Here is a 20195-nt window from a genome sequence, read left to right as displayed (position 1 = left end):
TTGATATTTAAATGACCAGCTATTACCTAAACGCTACGGAGTATGTGAGCACATGATTTAAAATTAATCGCCGCATGTGGTCACAGATGCCTTGTTTGCAATGCAAGTTAAATAACACTTAGTGCCTCCCCAAGAACATACTGTCTTTTTGATTTTGCTGTTTTAGTGGCTCCACTGTGCGAGAGATTTTAAATAAACCCTTACAAGTGCTGTTTAATGAAAGATAACCCCAACAGACACATGATGCACATGTTTAACAGCAGTGTATTCCTAAATAAAATAAGGATATTTTGAGATGTTGCTATGCGCTTTGCAGCACTGTGGGCGATGAGTGTTATTTGAGTGTCACTACACTGTTTATGTGGCTGGTGTGTGACCTTGGTAGGACACTGCCTCTGGAAGGTTTGGATCTGACAGCTCCTCCATAACTAATGGATTTCTCTGGCATCTAACAAGTGGGCATTGGCTCACTTTTGACCTTTGGTGGGGAGCTTGGTGAAAGTAGGTCGCTGCCAGAGTGAAATCACCTTCTTGTCAATGGTCCTCTTAGGGAAAGGAAATACATCAGGTTTGAGTCGTGGGGACGGTCAAAACTCATCTCTGACTGACAATTGTTTCTCTTTAAACTTCAGCTGGGTTACACAGGAACATCTGAAGTAAAACTAAATTCTTCCTACATTCCTGATTTTTTCTTTCAGTAATTTGATAAAATGCAACAACAAAACATGCTTTTTCAACAACTCTGTGGAGTTTGTTTTGGACATTTTCAATTGTAAAGGTTAAACACAAACAGAACATGAATATTTTGTTTTACTGTAAGATAACAGATTAACAACACTCATGCCATTATTTACTTAACAAGCATTGCCTATTGCTTTAAATTATAAGGACCTAAGTCCAATTGCAAAACAAATAATTTACATAATGTTTCTCTTTCACACTTAACTTCATTATTATCACTTGATAACAGTGTCATCATATGTATTCTGCTTCGATATCCACCTAATTAGCAGTAAGATCTTTGTAAAACATGGCCAAGGTTAAATCCCCTGTGGAATATTGTGGAATTAAAAACTCTTGTTATTGTTGTTGCAATAACTGAGTCTTTCTCTTGCTATTTGGCTCATCTGCTGAGACAACGGTTTCATTGTGTAGCCTACAGTATTACACAGATGAAATGACACCATAATTTTAATCGTAATGTTATTCTAAATGTTATTCTGCATTCCTGTGATGCTTTGTGCCATTTTCAGTTGTTCTGGCACAGACAACAACCAGCTGTCTATAATGTCAGTCACATTTTTGCAATGCTTTGTTGGATTACTTTCTCTTGAAATAACTACACGTTATACTATTATAATACATTATATACATATATGCATATATAATACATACATATTTACACTGTTTGAAGTAGTGAATTGTGCAAATTATTACTTGGGGATTAATGCTTTGCTTCAGCTGCCATCTGGTGGACAGATGGAATTAAACCTTTGTGAGCAAAGTGCAGCTACAAAAATGTATATGCATGTTTCCATCAGAAAAACAAACAAACAAGCTATAATCTGAATTTGACAGGATAAATTGTGCTCAAACAATGTTTCTACTACAGATAATTCTACTATACATCTGATATATTGTTTTGTTTAGTCAGAAATGCTGACGTGCTTTTATCTTGAAGGTTTACAGGAAGTAATTCTGGACGGTTTGCAGTTGCCAGGGGCAACAGGAGCACAGGACGACGCTGGCGGGCAAAGTCACAGTTTTTGTAGTTTTTTTTTTAAATAACTAACCAGCTTTACTTTAACACCTCTTTATTATAAAGATTCCCTTTGTTTTATTTCACGACCGTGAGGAAATGCCACCAAAAACAGCCCCGAAGGGCTCAGGGAAAAAGTCCAGCGCTGCTGGAGGTGCAGTTTCTAACAAGAACTGGGAAGCTGCTCTCACAAAAGCACAACTGGAAGAGGTTTGTTATCTCATTGAACACTTTCTGTGCTTTATCTTTACCTGTATCTCTTCAAAATATTTACTTTTATTACACAGAAATCACAGTTGAGTGTTGCTAGCTTGCTAGATTGGCTACGTTATAGGTGCATTTGTATTTAATAAGGATTATTGATTATTTTATACTATATTATATATTAACTTGCTATTTTAAGTGAATTTAACCGAGTCACTTCATAATTTCTTTAACACGTCATATACTTAAGCGTAAAAGACGCTTAGCACTTTTATTTTGAAAGTGTCGCAACAGCGCCGGAAGCGTGGTCGCAGATCTCATTAAGCATCACACTTTTCCTCGACAAAAACATAAAACCTACCAAACTGTGCAGCTGTGCGTGCAGATTTCCCACTCGGTAACGTTACGACATTTCTCCTGTGAGTAACATTTACCTGTCTTGTGTCAGTAGTCGCTTGTTTTGTCAAGGTAAGTCCACCTGCTAATTAATGAGTAATTAATGAAAGTGACGTCGTGCCACTGAGCCGCTCTCTGTGCACTTGGTGATGATGCACATGCACTGACTGGTGGATGCATCGTTTGCAGGAGTCCTGGCAAGTCTGTGTGTGTTTTGTGGTTGGGAGAAGTCCAGCTGATGAAGAGCTGATCCAGGCTCTGGCTTTGGCCTTACAGCGACCTCCATATAAACTTTTCACCATGCTGAACTGGGACAACACCCTTGCTAAGGTAGTTGAATTATTGTAAGAGTTTCTCCTACGTTGTTGGTTAACAGTACAATATAGCTAAAATTCTAAAATAAAAGTATATTTAAAATATTTGCATATTTATTTGGCTGTAAATGATTAAGTTAGTATCAACTAGTATACTAACTGACATACCAAAATATTGTGTTAGTGCTTCTCTCGTATTGTATATTTTGTCAAATGAAAACTTACTCCTGTACTGTGTGGCTTTATTACAGATCCACGATTTAGGGAATCCCAAAGTGAAAAAACCTGGCAACCTGCCCTTATTCTATGAGGTAGGCTAGGAATGCCTAACAGAAGTAAACTGATATGATATAGTAGAGAAATGAGACTTTGTTATGTGGTGTGGGTCAGTGCGTTATGTTTTTGTTGCTTTCATTTTTGTTAGGTTACAGAGCCTGCAAAGGCGCTGCTGGATGCGGGAGAGGAGATTCCCTGTGACCTGATGGCAAAAATACTAAAGTTCCAGCTGCTACAGATCAAAGCTGATGATCAGCAGAGACGTGAAGCTGAGAAGGTGAGAGTTTCTTCATGTGTTTCAGTCTTTGTAATAATTAATTTGTAACGGTGATTAGCTGGAGTAAATGTTCACTTAGGTTTAGTTTGCAAAGGATATGATTTGACTGGAGTTGAACAGTGAAATACTGCTAACTGCTAATGTACTATTGTCATTTTTGCCCACTTCTGTTTAAGGCTGAGAAGGAGAAGGCAAATCCCGCTCCTCTCTCTGCCAGCAAGGACAAAGGAGGAGCCAAGGTCCCTGACAAGAAGGGCAAGAATCCACCTTCACCTGTGGAACCTTTCAGAGAGAAGAAGACCAAGCTGAAATGCAGGGATGACGTTGATCTGCCAAAGTTTATAGGTAAAAACTCAGTGATGTTTATAGTCAATAAAACCAGCATCATACAAATACAGCACTCTAATGACTGATGGAATATCTGGAAATATGCACACATTTACATACTGAGTAGTTTGCCTTTGCATAGACAGATTTCCCATTATCCTTGAGGATGTGTGGCTTTTTAATGGACTCTCACCTGCTCCCAAATTAAATGTGAATGCATGTCGAACCCAAGGCCCAATGTATAGGAGAGAGAGAACAGCATTGATACCCACACTAAGTTCTTTTATTTGTGTATTCAGATGAAGAGCCAGATGATGGTCCTCAACACTACGTCCTGGTTCTCGGTTTCTACCAACCCCAGCTGATTGGTGCCCTTGATGCCCTAGGTGTACATGTAGCTAATGTCATTAAACTGTGTTCAGAGCAAACTCAGACTTCTGATGTGCAGCAGGAACAACACAGCTTTGAGGGAAATGAGCCGAGTCAGAGAGTATCTCCATCTTTGGACTCAGGTAAGCGGCTTCTAGTGGCTCCTCCTCCACTCATTTAATGAGGTTAAATATAAGATTAAATGGTTTCAAACACAGAGATCATGTTAGCATCCGTTATTTTTCTTGCATTTAAAGACAGTTTAAATTACTTTCTAAATAATAAATTACCTTTGTTACATTCATGGACAATTAAATCATTAAATAACAGACTCAGCCAGGAGAGAGCAGACTGCACGGGCCAGGAAGTTGCATCTGTTCTGGTCAAGTCTGAGACGAATTTTGGACAGTGCCCCTCTGGATTCCAAGCTCCACAATGTGGCCCAGCTCAGCTATACTGTCCCAGATCTCTTACCTTCCTTAGACACACGGGACCCCGAAGCTGAGGTGAGATATGCATTTCACAGATTTCTTTGTGTCTTTCTTTCTTGCTCTGTCTCTGCTCTATATATGTTTGCTACATATACTGAATCCTTGTCTTTGTGTCCATTTACTGTGCGTCCAGCTGGAGTTGGGAAGCCGGATCTTGGAGGGTGTTGCCAGTCTCATCTTTGACTGTCTGGAGTGGTGCAGGCAGCATCAGCACTACCTAGACAACCTCAAACTCATCAATATACCAGCTGTCGGGTTGGATTCTCAGCCTTTAGAGGTAACATGTAAACACACACACCTGCATCACTGCCATTCGGTACAACTACACAATGACTTTAGTCATCAATTCATCTGTAGATTCTTTTCTGGTGTCATTGACTGATATTGTTTAAAAACAGCAGAAATTAGTATAAATACTTCCTGTACTTACAGTCTGAGGTTATGTCCATAACCAGGGAGATAATTCTCATTCTGTTTAAAAATACTGGCATAGCAGAGGATGGTTTCGATCCATCGACCTCTGGGTTATGGGCCCAGCACGCTTCCGCTGCGCCACTCTGCTGCATGCCTCAGGCAGGATTTGAAATTACAACCACTTCCTCAAGGAGCCTGTGCCTCTTTTTTTTCTGCTCAGGAACCACTTTGTATCTGTGTTCAGTAGTTAACACAATAATCTAGTCCTAGCAGACTTTATGTGAAGTAAAATTGAGCACCCAGGATAATTTTCAAAGCCTGTCTGCAGGATAATGTGTCTGTAGATTAATGATATCATATGTAACTTTGTGTATTGCTTGTCCCAGGTTGTGCCTGCCCCTCTCCCCAGTGTTTCTATGACTCCACGCTCCAAGATGAAGTCAGTGCAGGAGGAAAGTCCACCACAGCAAGGTGAAATCTTTGTCTTTAATTGTTTCTCTCATGTATTTTTGTCAAATGATTTGTGTTTAAATGTAAAATTCCAGACATTTCCAGAATGATGAACAAACTGTTTATTTATCCTCTCTTTGTGGACAGAAACCACCTCACATTCAGTCTCCACTGATGTGGACATGCGCTATTATAGCAACCTACTGGGCCTGGTGCCACCTGAAGCTTGTTCAGTCCCTCTTATCATGCACTGTATTCTGGAGCAGGTCTGTTTGTGTGTGTATATATGTGTTTGTTTCTCAGACATTATATCTTTTCTATTTCTAGTTTAGCCTTACTTTGGTGGTTTAACACAATTTTCCTGTATTTGTGTATTTGTGGTCTCTAGGTGGTGATGTCTACAGAGCAGTCTATCTCTGAGAAGCCCAAACCTCAAGAGGGTCCCTGGTTAGATCGTCATCTGGTCAGCTACATGCTTCAGAGCTTCCTGCCTCTGGTGCACACAGAAGAGGAGAAGACAGTCATGTTAAATAGCTTACTGACTACAGTAAACAGTGAAGAGGACAAGAAGGTATTCTGACCATGCCCCATACAGGCACTGTACCGTTAAAAAATTACAAAAATGTCGGCGTCCATATTGGATTAGGCAACGCATTGGTGGTTCAGTGGTAGAATTCTCGCCTGCCACGCGGGAGGCCCGGGTTCGATTCCCGGCCAATGCAGTTATCTCTTTTGTGTTGGAGGAGTCTGTTCTGCTCTGGGGGCAGGGACTCCTGCAGGACGTAGGAGTACAAGAGCCAATCGCTTGCCGTCAGCTCCTGTGTCGTGTCTGGAGGGCTGTCCTTGCACCACACACACAGAAGCGGGGCTGAGAAGTGACGCAGGAGGGGGGTGGGTGGAATGCTTGCTTGAGCTGAGGGAGCGGAAATCTCCTCTGTGCTCTCTTTGTATGATTTTCAGTCTCACTAAACCAGTATTTTGTATTGGGATGAGTCTACATGTACCCATTACAAATAAAGGTTTACATTTATGATTATTGTACAGCCCAAGAAATGTAAAAATGTTTATTATAAGAAGAGAGGAAAGGAGAAGTTACTTTTCATTTTACTGCCACCACATTGATTAGAAATCATGTAGAGCAGGGCAACAACACTACTATATATATCCAGCAGATGGTGCTATAATCACATGCACTAAAATAGAAGGTGTAAGCTCTTTATTATTATTAGAAAGATTGGTAATCAAACTGTCAACACTGGTTCTGTGTCTTTTGTATATTATAATTATAAATAATAAATAATAAAATTAAATATACATTCATATTTAAAATACAAATACAAAATGATAAAATCCTGTCTGTAAAACTCTATCTCTGTAAAACTATCACTCATGTGACACACTCAACTTATAATGAAATGATGAAGATATTTGTGTTTTATTGTCTTTTGTGTTCTGTGTAAAGGAACTAATGCAGACGTTTGGAACAGAGATGAATCAAAAGAAGTTGGCGAACCCTCTGGTTATCAGACACCACGATGAGAGAGCGCTGCGCTTGAAGAACATCAGTGTAAGTCCACCATTTTATCTGATAACGGTTCTTTAAAATTGGTCACTAGAAGAAAGGACTACAGTTAGTTTAATTTTGACTGTATTTTGCGTTTATTTTCATCTTTGGTGCTAAAATGTAAATTTTTTTGTTTATGTGTTTCCATGTTTATTTGATTTGCAGGCTGTTGAAGGTTTTGATCCAGCAGAGGTGGAGATATCTATGATGAAGCTGTCTCCTGTGTGGGCCCTGATTGAGTCTGTAGCTCACCAGAAAAACAGAAACTCCTGCTGGATGCCATTCAAACAGCAGCTACAACACTACTGTACAGACGGTCAGTAACTGTCACAGACACTGTTCAGCATTGACTTGCATCTCTCTCTCTTTGTTGATTGTAAGTGAAGAATAACTTCCTGGAAGATGTTGATCAGTCTTGGGTTTCTGAGGAAAAACTCTTGATTGGTCACTTTGCAAATGATGTTATAATTTGTTGATAACCTCCAGATATTGTGTCATGGCCTGAGGTGAAGCGCCTGTTTCATCAGAGTGTATTGGAATCTATGCCCCTGACTAAGCTGGACAGAAAGGGTGTCCTGAAAACTGCAGGACCACTGGGAGCATTGGAACCAGCACAGCAGCAGACGCCGACAGTAATCCCATGGGACAACCCATTAGACTATGCTAATGAGCAGCTTCGTAAGCTAAGGACCGAAGGTCTGTTACATTAATTAAACATTACGTTATTTTGATGTTTATTATTAAAATAATAAGATAGATCTTTAACAACTTCATCCAAGATTCAGCTTCAGTACCATGCTTCATCATTTATTTATACTGTAGGTCCAACCTTTCTCACCGAGGATCCTGGTAACACAGAGGTACTCTTTATATCTTACATTTTTGTATGATTTCATTTAAAGAATTATCTAATTTCCTTTCGAGTGATGTGGCATGTTGTTTTATTTCTCCAGAAGTTCAATGGGAGAGTGTGTAGCTCTGCAGACCTATCTGACATCCAGAGTTCTAGGCTGAGATCTCTGTTTGACTGGCACTATACCGAACACCACAACGCTTCTGTCTTTCCACAGGTGACTTTATTTTGTCTTTGTCTGAACAGACAGAACAAACATACCTAGGCAATGTACTGCAGCTAAACATTGTTCATCTTATAAAGTAAGGAAAACTCATACTCACCATTTCTACAGTTTCAAGAAAAAACTTTTAGTGTATTTTATACACTTTAATTCAGAAAAATACTACTTTCAGGAAAGAAACATGTTTTTGACTGAACATCCTGAAAATGATTTAACATTTTTCTTATTGTATAATCTTAATAATGTGTAGGTACTCCAGTTGGCCTCAGAAGAATACTGCTGCCTGGACACATTCAGGGGTCATAACAATACCCTGTACATTTTTTGCCACAATCCTATGAGTGCCTATCGTCAGTGCAAGGAGTTCTGGGATGTAGCCCTTTACACTGATGTCAAGTTCAGGTCAGAATGTAACTTCTCATTGTCCAGTTTTTTGTTTTTCTACTGTTTGAAAAAGATAAAGATAACAAAAACACCATCTGTAGAATTATACAATATGAACCTTGCTGGTAGATCCAGATGTTCCCAGACTTGAAAGATTTTTATATATTTAATAGGAAGTACCTGGAGCATGTGGCACATACCATTTCAGAATGGACAAGAGACGAGGAATTAAAGCAGGAGAAAATGCAACTAAGAAATCTCAGCCCAATTGGGTCTACAAAAGGTACTGTAGCTGTCAACACAAGACTCTTGCAATGAGACTGTGCTTGCTACTATACAAGTACCATTTTGTCATTCTGTTTTCGTTTTATTGGACCAGATGAAAAAGTTCCAGATGCTGCAGAGGAGGAGGACGCTGCGGAACCGGTCATCAGAAAAGACTCACTCAAAGTCAGACACACTAATAACAATTTAATAACATGGTTCTCTTGTATGTGCCTTTCTAAACAATCAGAGGGAAAATTTAAATCTCATATTTTATTACAGCCATTGATATTTTTATTTCTTTATTTTTCTAACATTAAGTTACAGAATCAACATCAAAACTTTTAAAAATAAATGTTTGACAAAAAACTATGCACCAATATGGGCCATTTTCAATATCAGCCATTACATAATTGCAATTAGCATTGATTATTAGCAGTCATTTTTTTCTTTCTACAGGTGTGTTTCGATTTTTTATCTGCAGAAAAATAGATAATCATAATCAAATACTAAATTACTTTTCTGCCCCTAGCACTTGATTGCAGTTTACATTACAATGTGGATGACTCTACAGGCATGGAAGCTGGAGCAGGAGCGGCTAAAGGAGGAGGAGATGGCCAGAAAATCAAAGAAGGAGAGTGCACCGAAGAGCAAGCAGCCGACTGAGGAGGATAAGTCCATAGACAGCAAGAAGAGTAAAACTTTATCTGGTGCAAAGAAGAGCAGAGTAGGGACAGCGGACAGCTCAGCCAAGACACCTTCAGGGTCCATTTCTACAACGGCACCCCCTGTGGAGGAAAACAAAGAACTGCATCAGACAGAGGAGCCCTCCAAGGTGAGGTCACACACACACAATCACATCTGGAAATAATTAGCAAACACAGATGATCAGTTATGTCTGCTTACAAATAATTTGTCACTGTGTGTGTATGTCTATGCGTCTGTGTGATACGTAGGGTTGCATAGGCTACAACATGGATGGAAAATTGATTCAAGTGTCAGGCTGTGTCCAGCACCTTTTCCCCTCAGATGGAGGGCACATCACTGTGGAGAATGTCAGCTTTGTTGAAGGTAAAGAGACGGCTGTAGAGTAAACTTGTCGTAAGTATGACAAAACTATTCCCACATTATTTCTCTTGCGTCTACAGACCGATACATGTAAGTGAGCAAATAAATGTCGAGAAGCATTACATTGTTTTGGCTCAATAAAAATTATGCTAGGAATAAATGAAAATCAAAGTGGTTTTCATTTTAATTTTTATTGGTTTTCACTGGTCCTCACTGTCACGTAGTGAGGTTGACATGTGGTACTGGTGACACATTTTGTACTGTCTTTGGCCCAGGTTCCAGCCTAGTGAAAGTGGATGTGAAAAAAGACGGGCATCATTTCTACACACACATCAACCATGTTGTTGTGGATCCTGTAAGATCTCCTGCTCACCTCCAGAACAAAGACTCCAGTAACAAGAAGGAAGACTGTAAAGGTAAAGAATAATAAAGATTTTAAGCAACATCCTGAGTTCAGTTTGGTAACAAGTGGCTACACGAGTGCCTGTTTCGTAACATTAGGCTACTTTGTATTCAGTAACTGATCATTATAGATGTTATTTAGTGGACGATAGTAATGAGCAAACCAAAATGCTCTAAATTGATTTTGTCTGTCCTTTTCAGTAGCAGAGTCTGTGGAGGTGAAATTGGTGAAGCAGGGCTCACTCTCAGCAGTGTTAGACAATGGAATTCACCTCTCATACAGTTTCTACGGGCCCACAGGACAATACATAGGTGTTACACTTAAACCACATAAAACATTCAGTTGTGGATTCAGATATTTTTGTGCCTGATGTTCACAATGTTCAACAGTGTTTCTGCTTGATGCTTCAGTGAGTCCCCAGGAAGCGGGAGAGGCAATCCCAGAGTCTTCCACTTGTGTTCCCATCCCTCTCTCTTCTTCTAACCACCAGTCCAAGGAAGCAGAGCTGGATTCAGCTTCCTCTAAGGCGCAGACCCCAGCCAGCCAGGTCCAGCCTCCAGAGACCCAGGTTTAACAGATATGCAAAGATGTACCAAAGAAAACAAACACTGGAGATCAAAATTAGAGAACAATTTATGAAAACTTGATTTATTCATAAATAATCTCATTTTCAGTGCTCAATATTTAAGGGAATTTTTGTTGTGGCTGAACCAAGCTACTAGAACAGTGTTTTACAAAATAACCAAAGTACTTCGACAAAGAACCTTTATTTTGCAAGAAAAAACCAATGATCAGAATGAGAGAACAGCAATAACTGTAGCACAGAGAAGGATTACAACAGATTTTCTGAAGGTTACAGCAGTCAAAAATTTGTAGAAGGTGTAACGGCCCTTGCTTTGAATGACTTTACCACTCCTGCGGCCACAGGAAATTACAAGTCTCTCACATTGCACTGGAGTGATTTGGTCCATTCGTCTCCCAGTCTCTTCCACAGTTCCATGACTGTAGTGGGTTTATTGGCCATAACCTTGTCGCCAAGGATTTTCCAGATGTTTTCTATTGGGTTTAGATCAGGACTCTGGGCTGGCCATTTCCCGTTTGGTTGTGTGACAGGGTCCTACATGAAAATTGTTGGGTGATTGGGTGATGAATGCAGGAAAGGAACTGCATCTTATCAAAGAAGGTTTTCATAAACATTTGCATTCACTCTGCCCTGTATAAGAGGCCCAGCTCCTGCTGCAGAAAACATTGCCCAAAACAATAACACTTCCTCTTCTACTACTTTGGGTTCCATCTTTCAACGATGTTGAACTGGGGAAAGGCGATGATAATGTTTCCCATCGAACCCAAATAAATTAAACTTGCTTTCATCACTCAAGTGAACACAACATGCTTCTCAGCAAAGTCTAGCTAGCAATCTAGCTTTTTGATTCTTTAAAAAAAGAGCCTTTAGAACGACTCACCATCAAGTCAGTCTGGCTGCCAGGTAAATAGGGTTTCTCAGATAATTTAGCAAATTAGCGCCAGGTGCTAAATTAACTTTTTAGAACGCGAAGGTATCTGGGAGTGTTCTCTAATTTTGATCAGTTTTTTATACTGGGGTTCAGAACATATAACTACTGAAATATGTTTAAAATACTGCTATTTTATTCCTGTTTATATAATTTCAAATAAGTCTAAGCAGTGACCTTGATATTTAGGAAATTGTGGGTTGTTCTCTGATTTTGACCTCCAGTGTATATGTACTGTATACTGTTGTCGAGCTGTACTCAAACCACAGTATTTGTTTGTAGGCTACAGTGTGTGAAGACAAGCCAACATTGCCATCCAGTCCATTCAACGGCCTCAACCTGTCTGTTCCTAATGGCTTACTGCTGCAGTTCCTGAGAGAGGATACTCAAGGTTGGTGAAGCACTTTCTTGGGGATGTACAGTACATATGAATACACAGGAGTGTATATCTTAAAATATTTCAAAAGGTCTGTGAAGTGAGGAAAACAGTCAGCTGAAAGAATCACTGTATGACTGTGGTGCATCAGTTCATATGCCATATTGTAATTGGTCATCTTTACATTTATTTCCCTTTAAAGTAATGACACATTCAATAGGTTTATACAAAAAGTTATACAATGAAAATTAAGCTAATGTATTTTCATATATGGCTCTATATACATGTGTTTCATCTCAAATATTTATCACATAATTTGTATCCCCAGGAATATCTTCAGAGGAGCAGGGTATGTTGGTGAGGCAGAGCTTCCCTCTACATGGTAAAGGAGAAATGAAGCACCTTCAGGACCTCTCCCTCTTCAAAGAACTATCTCGTGTAGTCACCAGCCAGGGAACTGTGGTCCGTTACATGAGAGACGGGTCCACAGAGGTCCAGTACACACACACAAACACACACACACTCGTTAAAGTCACACATACTTGCACATTTACAATGGATTTAAGGGCAGATTCTACAGGCAGTTGTGAAAATATGAAAATTGTTCTTGTGGCAGCATACAGCCACACAAAGCTTAGCCTCATCTGTGTGTCCACTATAGGTGCTGTTTGCAGATGGCTCAGTCAGTTTCAGCAAGGATTGTGGTCCAGTGTGGGTGCCTGACTCTGAAATTGACATGACTTCCCAGGATACTGAGGACAACAAGAAAGGTTAGACTGCACTGCCACTGAATCTTAAACAGTGCTGTACACCGTGCTCCACAGCTGTGAGGATAATTGAGTATAATCTTCAAATGTCATTCTGTCTTTGTGTCTTTTTTTGTGTGTCTGTACAGAACAGAGCTTGCAGAAAGATGCTCAGAGAGGGTGTTGGACAACTACGACTCCTTCCGGAGCTCGCATCGTCACTATAGGGACCACACACAAACACATACCCTCCACACCTCTTCTTGCTTTCAAGGCTACAGACCCCATCACTCATGAGGTAAGAGTGGAGTATTACCCCTGATATTAAACAGATTGTCAGTGGCCTCAATTTACAAACTTGCAGCAGAGGTGTTGTTTCAAAAAGTTTCACTGTTTAAAAATTACACCAAATCCTGTTCTGTGTTGTTCATTAGGTGATGCTGAGTCGAGAGGATCTAGTGGTTTCTGTCCAGAACCCAGATGGCTCTTTTAGTGTGGAACATTCAGACGGGACCAGGATCACCAGTGTCTTCCAAAACAAACCACCAAGCATACTGCAACAGCTACTGCTGCACACAGGTGACCAGCAAACAGTAAATACACATAGCTGTCAACAATAAGCTTATAGAACCACACAGTTCAATCAGAGTTAAGTCCCTTTGTCCCTATTTCCTTTCCAGGGGATCAAACTGACAGTGTGACCCATAAATCCACTTCTGAATGTGTATGTTGCTGCACTGAGTGTGTGTGTGCAGACAGCATTAATGAGAACATGCACGTCCAGGACACCTGTGACACTGGAGAAGAGAGTAGAAGGGAGAGTGCAGAGGCAGCACGTGATAAAGATACCTGGTCTAAGTTGAGTGAGTGTGAGCATATGTGCGATGAACAGGAGCGTGCTCAATCTAGTGCGCATAAGAACTTAGAGGGGTGTGTGTATGCAGAAAGAATTGTGGCTGAGATTGTTAAGACGAATGCAAGTGAGAGTGAGGAGAGCGTTCCAATCAAAGAGCGGGTGCTGGTGGTGGAGAAGGAGGGCTGTGCCACAGTAGTGATGTATCCAGAGCGACATACGGCTCATGTCTTTTTAGCTGATGGAACTGTCATAACTGGAAACAACAAAGGAAACTATCAGGTAAAAAAAATTAGACTGTTAAAAGTTTAGATAATTTATCTCCATCTTTATTTGCGTGTGTATTTGCTTTTGGGTCCAAGGTGTTCCCATCCAGTCTGGGGCTCTTACACATCCAAAGTGACGGGACGTGTGTGTACTCTTCTGACCCGCTTGTAACCGCGAGTTCAAAGGGTGGCACTCCCACAAACCCACCAGGAAGCTACACCTTCAGTCACTCAGACAAAGTGGCCTGTGACATCACAGACCCAGATGGAAACCATTTCCAGGTCAGTTCCCAGTTTTATAAGATGGGTCAGTGTTATGATACAGGTGTTTGAGAGTGGCTAACACTGGGAGACAGTGGGAATTTACTTTAAAAACAGTCCCTGATATTCTCAGAGATTTAGATATATCATTTGTGTTACAGCACAGTGTGGGAAACAATGTCAAACTGTGTTGCAGGTGATGGAGGATGGAGAAGTATCGTTACTGAACCTTAGTCCTTCTCCGAGCACATTGAAACCTGACGAGGAAGAGCTGGAGGAGGAGGACAGAGAAATGGCCAAGATTTTTGCAAAACACAAAGTACATTTGCCAAGGTCAGCATCTTTTGTATCTTCAGTTTTCAGGCGCAAGAATACAAATAGTTAACCTAACATAGTAGGATAACACAGAGAATATGTAGTCATAAGTATTCAGCTAAGTGTCTGATCAGGATTATTCAGATACTTTTGTTATGTTTAAAGGTTGATAACACATCCTGTGTTCCAGGTTGTTTCTGGTTCATGAGGATGGATCAGGCACTGAACTACTGAGCTCTCAAACGGTAGAAGAGCTGCTCTACGAGGCATGCTCTGACCCTACCGTAGCACTGCTGAAGGAACCACTGCCAGATACACAAGGTGCGCTGTTTTGTATTACGTAAATTGAGAAATCAAAAATTTTATAGTTATTATATTCTTACTGTGTATCTCATAAAAGAGATGAGTGAAATTGTAAAGCAGCATTCATACACTCATCTGGACCAACCAGGATCTACAATATTACTCAAAATGTTTCTAAAAATGACAAATGTATTAAAAAGTTCTTAACAGGTTCTGCTAGAAAATCCAAATGGGGCATTTGAAGTCATTAAGATTGTTGTCATGTGGTATCATAGCAATCATGGGATTAGAGTTACTGAAAAGATCATTAAAGGCGTCTGGTTGTGCATTTTTGTTACTGTTTCAGATGAATTCGGCATTACCATGCTGAAGCCCAGCCACCAGAGTGAATGGTCCAAGTGGTTGTTAGGGAAACAAAATCCTGACATCACCCCTCCCAATCTCAGAAACCGTAGCTGGCATGACTTCCCTAGAGTAGAGGTACTGGCAAAAACAAACAAACAGTACATGTACACAGGGGAAGACAAAGCACTCGTGACCAAAGACCGACTCTTTCCTTATTTTAGTGTTTCTCTCTATTTCCAGACGAAGATCCCAGGTCCTCCGTTTGGTACTAACATGGGACAAGGTCTGACTCTGAGTGAGCGGTCCAGTGGTTCTGCAGTAAAGCGTCAACCTGTCACAAGCTGCCCTAAAGTCCTGGAGATGAGGGAAATGTACCAGCATCGACCATTCACCCAATCGTTCAAAAATACTGTAGACACACGACTAAAGGTAAAACCATGATCAAACATAAAAAACTGGAGTGGAAACAGCAGGAAAGAAGTATTAAAATACTTTATTTACAAATAAATAAAATAAATAAGCTAAAATAAATAGAAGATGACATATTTTTGGAGATCAATTTATTTTGCAGGATTCTGATGAATGGTGAAATGCACCTTTGATTGTAGGAATACATAGAACGTTTGATGGAGAGGGAGCAACGATCAGAGGAGACAAAAGTTAAAGAGCCTCGCAGCGAGGAGGAGAGTGCCCGTGCAAGTGATCTTCTCAGTCTAGTCCTGGTCAGCACCCACACACATGCACAGTGTAACTTTGGGCAGAGGTGTTGTCTTAAGGCTCTTTGATGGCTGTATTTCTTTCCTGTCATTCTTTAATACAAAGTTTTATGGTATTCATTTAAATTACTAATCATGTATTTTGTAGTCTTTTGCAGAAGAAGAGGGATCAGACCACATCTTTGACAAGAGGACTTCAGGTGAGACACTACTTTTTGCAGTTAAGTTGGTGGTTTATCATGGTACCAGTCTACTAAAGTTTAGCTTATATTTCTAATTCTCTGGTTTTTTCTATTTGGTTACATTAAATAATACATTTTATCTGATTTAATCAGTTAGTCAGAACATTTTCCACTCACTTGCAGGAAATAAATGTGAATTATAATGTTCCGACTATAAGTGAAAACCAAAATATAATGGTAAATTAGAAGCTCGACCCACTTTAGCACATTTAGAAAACGGATATATCGGTTAGATATTCAGTTAATATACAACAAATTATATAGTTTGTGTTAAGTTAAAAGGTGAATGCAGGTTCTAACGGTTTCCAGTTAAAGACTTTTTTAAAAGAGTTAAGTATTGGGGTTAACAGGGCACAAATGTCTTGTGTCTCCACAGTGGATATTGCCAGTCTGTACAGCAAAGGAGTCGGAGTTGAGCAGTCAGATGTTTCAGACGACACAGCCACAGCAGCTAGTGACAGGTTGGAGAGATTAAAGTGGCACACATAAATAGATCATGTATTTGACATTTTAAAAAGCTTTTAAATAGTATGTCCTCTTAAATCCCCCTTCCTGAACAGTTTTACAAACGGAAAGGCATCAAAATGGCCTGAAAGACATGCTCAGCACAGGTACAGTTTCTTTCCCCTACAATGTTGTGATTCTGTGTGAAGATTAGATAATACTCAGTAGTTAAATTAAAATTAAATAACATCAGAAGTTAAGGTTTTTCAAATGCCAGCACTCGCTGCACTAAAATAACAAGGCCTTTAGTCTGTCATCCTCTGTGTAGCTGCTACTGGGACTTTCCTTTGAAAGTAATTATACAGCAGCTACTTCAGCTAAAAGCAGATTAAAGGTTAGAAAATGTGTGAAAGTGGGTAATTGTGATACTACCATGACGACAAGTATACTGAATTGGCACTACTAGCCATTGACTCATCAGTAATTTTGTCTGTGTGTGTGTGTACGTCAGGCAGCAGATGTCTGAGGAGAGGGCTTGTAGAGAGGCTCTATGGAAGAAAAACATTGTTCCCTATTTCCACCCAGAAAATATTCCAATATACCAGGTACTGTACTGTGTGTGTTCACTTCATCCAACATGTCTGATGTACACATACGTACAAGTAGAGTTACAACGCTGTTGTTTGCTCTTCAGGATCTGCTGCAGCACCAAACACCCGACATGAGGGCCCTGTCTATGGATCTCCCTCCGATCCCCAAGTCCGAGAGTGCTGAGCTGTTCCTGAAAGATGCCCCACAAGAAAGTAAGTTATTATACTGCCAGTATTTACTAGGAGCTACTAAGATAAAATTCTTTCATGTGAATATTTATGGGGAAACCGAGGCTAAATTTACCAGCATTTTCCAGAAGCATAAAGCAGATCTAGAAATAAAAACTACTAATTATAGATCCAATAACATGCCTACTGTGTGATATAATGTATCTGCATTTGTCACTACAGCCCCAAGACCCTTAAACCCAACACCCTCTAAATCAGCAAGGTAACAATGAAAGACATGTTAGGATTTCCTGTTTAGTTTTGTCTTTTCTTTAAATTTTTTTCGTGTAGTATTTTTTAGAATGGCTTTTGTGACACAGCTTAACTTGTGGTGTTTTGCTTTTAGCCGTGCAGCACGACTTGATGGGCTGCCTGAAAAGCGACCGACAAATCCCACACTTCAGATGGCTGGTGTGTTCCTCATCCTTTTCTTTTAATTTCTGTCTAAGTGAATATCCTATAGCACAGTGCAGTGGAACAGTATAGCTGTCAATCAGGAACTACGCTAAGTAGGACATAGTTTGAATTCTATTTAAAGTGTAACCAGACAAAAAAGAATATAATATATTAAACTACATAGCACAGTACAAAGATACTAAATACTGTTACTAAAACCAAATGTACTGTGATCCACAGTGTGATTTCTTTTTTTCTTTTAATTTTTATATTATTACAAGAAATATGTTTGTGTGTATTTCTATTGCAGGTGAAAGAAGTCTGAGGAGTTCATCTGGGCTTTGCAAATCAATCCACGTGGACGTAACTGGAAAACCCAGGAGGAGTAAAGTGAGGTTACCAGCGTCCATCCTCAGCTCTAAACCGCGCAGTGTACCAAATAAACAGGTAGAAACAGAAACATGCATTTACAAAAAAAAACATATAAAGATTGCTAATTAAAACTTAATGCCAACAAAACCACAGCGTTTGAGTAAACACAGCTTATTAATATTAATTCTTCTGATTTTTGTTTAAAACACCTTGACATTCAACATCTCAAAAGACTTATGTGGTTTTTGTCAGTCAACGTAGCTCTAGTCCACAACTCTAATCAAATTTTCTTATCAAGACTCCAGGTTTACAAACTCCTGACTCCAAGTTAATTTTTTGAGGTCATTATTCAAAGGATTCACATTCTTTTCCACTAGCACTATGTATTTGTTATTTTAGGCATTTTCTATTTGTTAATACTCTTGACTTAGATCAAGATCAGATTCACATTTTATGACAAATTAATGCAGAAAGCAATGAAATTCACTTACTTTTTCTTGCCACTATATATATTTAAATTAAGAGCAGATGAATGAAGCTCTGGCCTTAGCTGTTGTGCTGTTGAAATGTTTCTATGTTTGACCTTTTATCTCAGAATAATAAAAGTATCCCAAAGTGGCATCTAGAGGCTGTTATATGAAATTTTAACACAGCTTTTATAAGAAGAAGAATTTAGAGGTTGCTGTGCAGCCTACAATCAGTGACGTGACCAATTTGTCCCTGTAAATGTGCGATTAAAAGAAAATTGGGTTCCTGAAATACACACATACTGTTCACACGTCCCTTTGTCTGTGTTTGTGTCCTCCATTCCAGTTCCTGTCACTGGAAGAGCCAGTGCGGAGGAAGTGTCGCACCATTTCTCTGACTGATCCACATGTCGTAGTGAGGGGCTTCGTCCTCCTCCCGTCCAGCGTTGACTTTGGTACCCTGCAGGAGGGCACTTCCTCAGCCATTACTGTGGTGATGAAGAATGTGGGCGTTGATACCTGCAGGTACAGATGATGGGTAGACAGACAGATGAGTAATTAAATACACAGCGGGTTCTAGACTTTAGAAATAATCAAATGAATTGTTAGCTTTGGCCTTACAGATGGTTTAAAATGTCCTTCAATATTTCAGAAAGACGTGTAGGTGAACCAGATTTGTGGGTCACCTTCATGTCCACAGGGAAAACTGTGACCTGTAACTATTTTTATTTTGATCTGTTGCTGTCAGGTTCCATGTGAAACAGCCTCCTTCCTCTACAGGCCTGCGGGTTATCTACAGTCCTGGACCTGTACGTTTTCAGCTGCATGTTGGATTTGTTTTTGACAAATTACATAACTTGGGATTTATAGACGTTAAGCATGCTCCTGTGTGTCTGCGTAGGTGGCTGCAGGTTTGCAGGTTGAACTGCAGGTTCAGCTGTTTGCCATGTGTGCAGTCCAAGCAGTGGACGAGCCAAAAACATACATCTCCCAAGATATTGTCATCCACACTGAAACAGACGTCCTCTACCTGCCTGTCACCGCTAATATCCTTTGGAACAAACTTGTGTTTTGGGAGCAGCTATTCTTGTGCATAAACCACATCTGCTACTATTCAGCCAGTCTGCATTGTACTTATTCAGTATTTGTGTGCAAATCCTTTTTAAAGCATTACTCCTTTGTAGTCTTACCTATATTCAAGTGTTTTATTAAATGAATAGTGGCGGTGCTGACTTAAGGAGTAGTTCATTTTAATATTGAAGAAGATTTAACAGTGTCAAATGTCTCATTGCCCTTAAATCATTTCACCCATCCTTCCTGAGAGGTTATATGAACTTTGGCTCAAGGATCAAACAAGTGCACACAAGACAGACTCCAGGGTTCTTAAACTGTCATCCGGCCTAGCGGGCGGCCAGGGAGTCACTCACAGATGATCCACCAGAGTCCTGAAAGCAGGTCAGTGTCTGAAAGGAAACAGAAACAGCGCGAATCTGTCCGTGAGAGAGTCAGTGTTACTGAACGTGTTGTTGTTTGCAGATTTCAGGAAACCCCAACACACCACCTGCAGCACGTTTTTCAAGTTGTCCTAATATTATTCGTACTTCGTACAACATGCATTCACAGCTGAATTCATTTTCCATTAAATAAAATCTTTTTATTAAACCATAAAAAAGCTTTTTTTCATTGCTTTTATATTTTGTGTGCGTGTGTCCCCAAGAGCAGATAATT

At 39.9% G+C, this 20195-nt stretch overlaps 1 protein-coding gene and 2 non-coding genes across 9 annotated transcripts; 2 read left to right on the top strand and 1 right to left on the bottom strand.

The window, feature by feature from the left end:
* Positions 1 to 1742: 1742 nt before the first annotated feature.
* On the top strand, positions 1743 to 20130 carry spag17 (sperm associated antigen 17). Of its 7 annotated transcripts, none has more exons than XM_026352378.1 (49): positions 1743 to 1969; positions 2549 to 2689; positions 2925 to 2984; positions 3098 to 3226; positions 3403 to 3571; positions 3853 to 4065; positions 4253 to 4428; positions 4547 to 4690; positions 5214 to 5298; positions 5425 to 5543; positions 5666 to 5848; positions 6740 to 6844; positions 7007 to 7157; positions 7328 to 7537; positions 7664 to 7701; positions 7795 to 7911; positions 8168 to 8319; positions 8475 to 8584; positions 8681 to 8751; positions 9140 to 9400; positions 9522 to 9636; positions 9909 to 10049; positions 10237 to 10347; positions 10447 to 10604; positions 11830 to 11938; positions 12252 to 12415; positions 12585 to 12693; positions 12819 to 12967; positions 13104 to 13248; positions 13350 to 13804; positions 13885 to 14070; positions 14246 to 14382; positions 14555 to 14685; positions 15014 to 15147; positions 15253 to 15441; positions 15621 to 15734; positions 15877 to 15928; positions 16347 to 16431; positions 16531 to 16581; positions 16926 to 17019; positions 17109 to 17217; positions 17416 to 17455; positions 17579 to 17643; positions 17939 to 18075; positions 18814 to 18992; positions 19216 to 19276; positions 19369 to 19513; positions 19776 to 19922; positions 20004 to 20130. In XM_026352378.1, exons 1-48 carry the CDS (start codon positions 1859 to 1861, stop codon positions 19898 to 19900), a joined length of 6435 nt encoding a protein of 2144 aa, XP_026208163.1. In that variant the 5' UTR covers positions 1743 to 1858; the 3' UTR covers positions 19901 to 19922; positions 20004 to 20130. The 7 variants fall into 7 exon arrangements, 6 of the variants coding, with proteins under 6 accessions (XP_026208163.1, XP_026208161.1, XP_026208162.1 ...); XM_026352376.1 differs by having other exon boundaries at positions 10426 to 10604; XM_026352377.1 differs by lacking the exon at positions 20004 to 20130 and having other exon boundaries at positions 10426 to 10604; positions 13350 to 13532; positions 13614 to 13804; positions 19369 to 19897.
* Positions 4904 to 4975, bottom strand: trnam-cau. The gene has a single exon. It is a non-coding gene; the product is annotated as a tRNA-Met (tRNA).
* Positions 5929 to 5999, top strand: trnag-gcc. The gene has a single exon. It is a non-coding gene; the product is annotated as a tRNA-Gly (tRNA).
* Positions 20131 to 20195: the final 65 nt, after the last annotated feature.

The sequence above is a fragment of the Anabas testudineus genome, chromosome 18 (assembly GCF_900324465.2).
Source record: "Anabas testudineus chromosome 18, fAnaTes1.2, whole genome shotgun sequence".
In the NCBI taxonomy this organism is placed as follows: Eukaryota; Metazoa; Chordata; class Actinopteri; order Anabantiformes; family Anabantidae; genus Anabas; species Anabas testudineus.
Note: the sequence above shows the minus strand (reverse complement) of the source record. Positions and strands in the feature narration are given on the sequence as shown.

Coding starts and splice junctions, on each gene's coding strand:
- spag17 (XM_026352372.1), top strand. CDS start 1,859: ATGCCACCAAAAACAGCCCCGAAGGGCTCAGGGAAAAAGTCCAGCGCT. Junction 3,227..3,402: donor AGAGACGTGAAGCTGAGAAG/GTGAGAGTTTCT, acceptor CTTCTGTTTAAG/GCTGAGAAGGAGAAGGCAAA. Junction 16,582..16,925: donor GAAAGACATGCTCAGCACAG/GTACAGTTTCTT, acceptor TGTGTACGTCAG/GCAGCAGATGTCTGAGGAGA.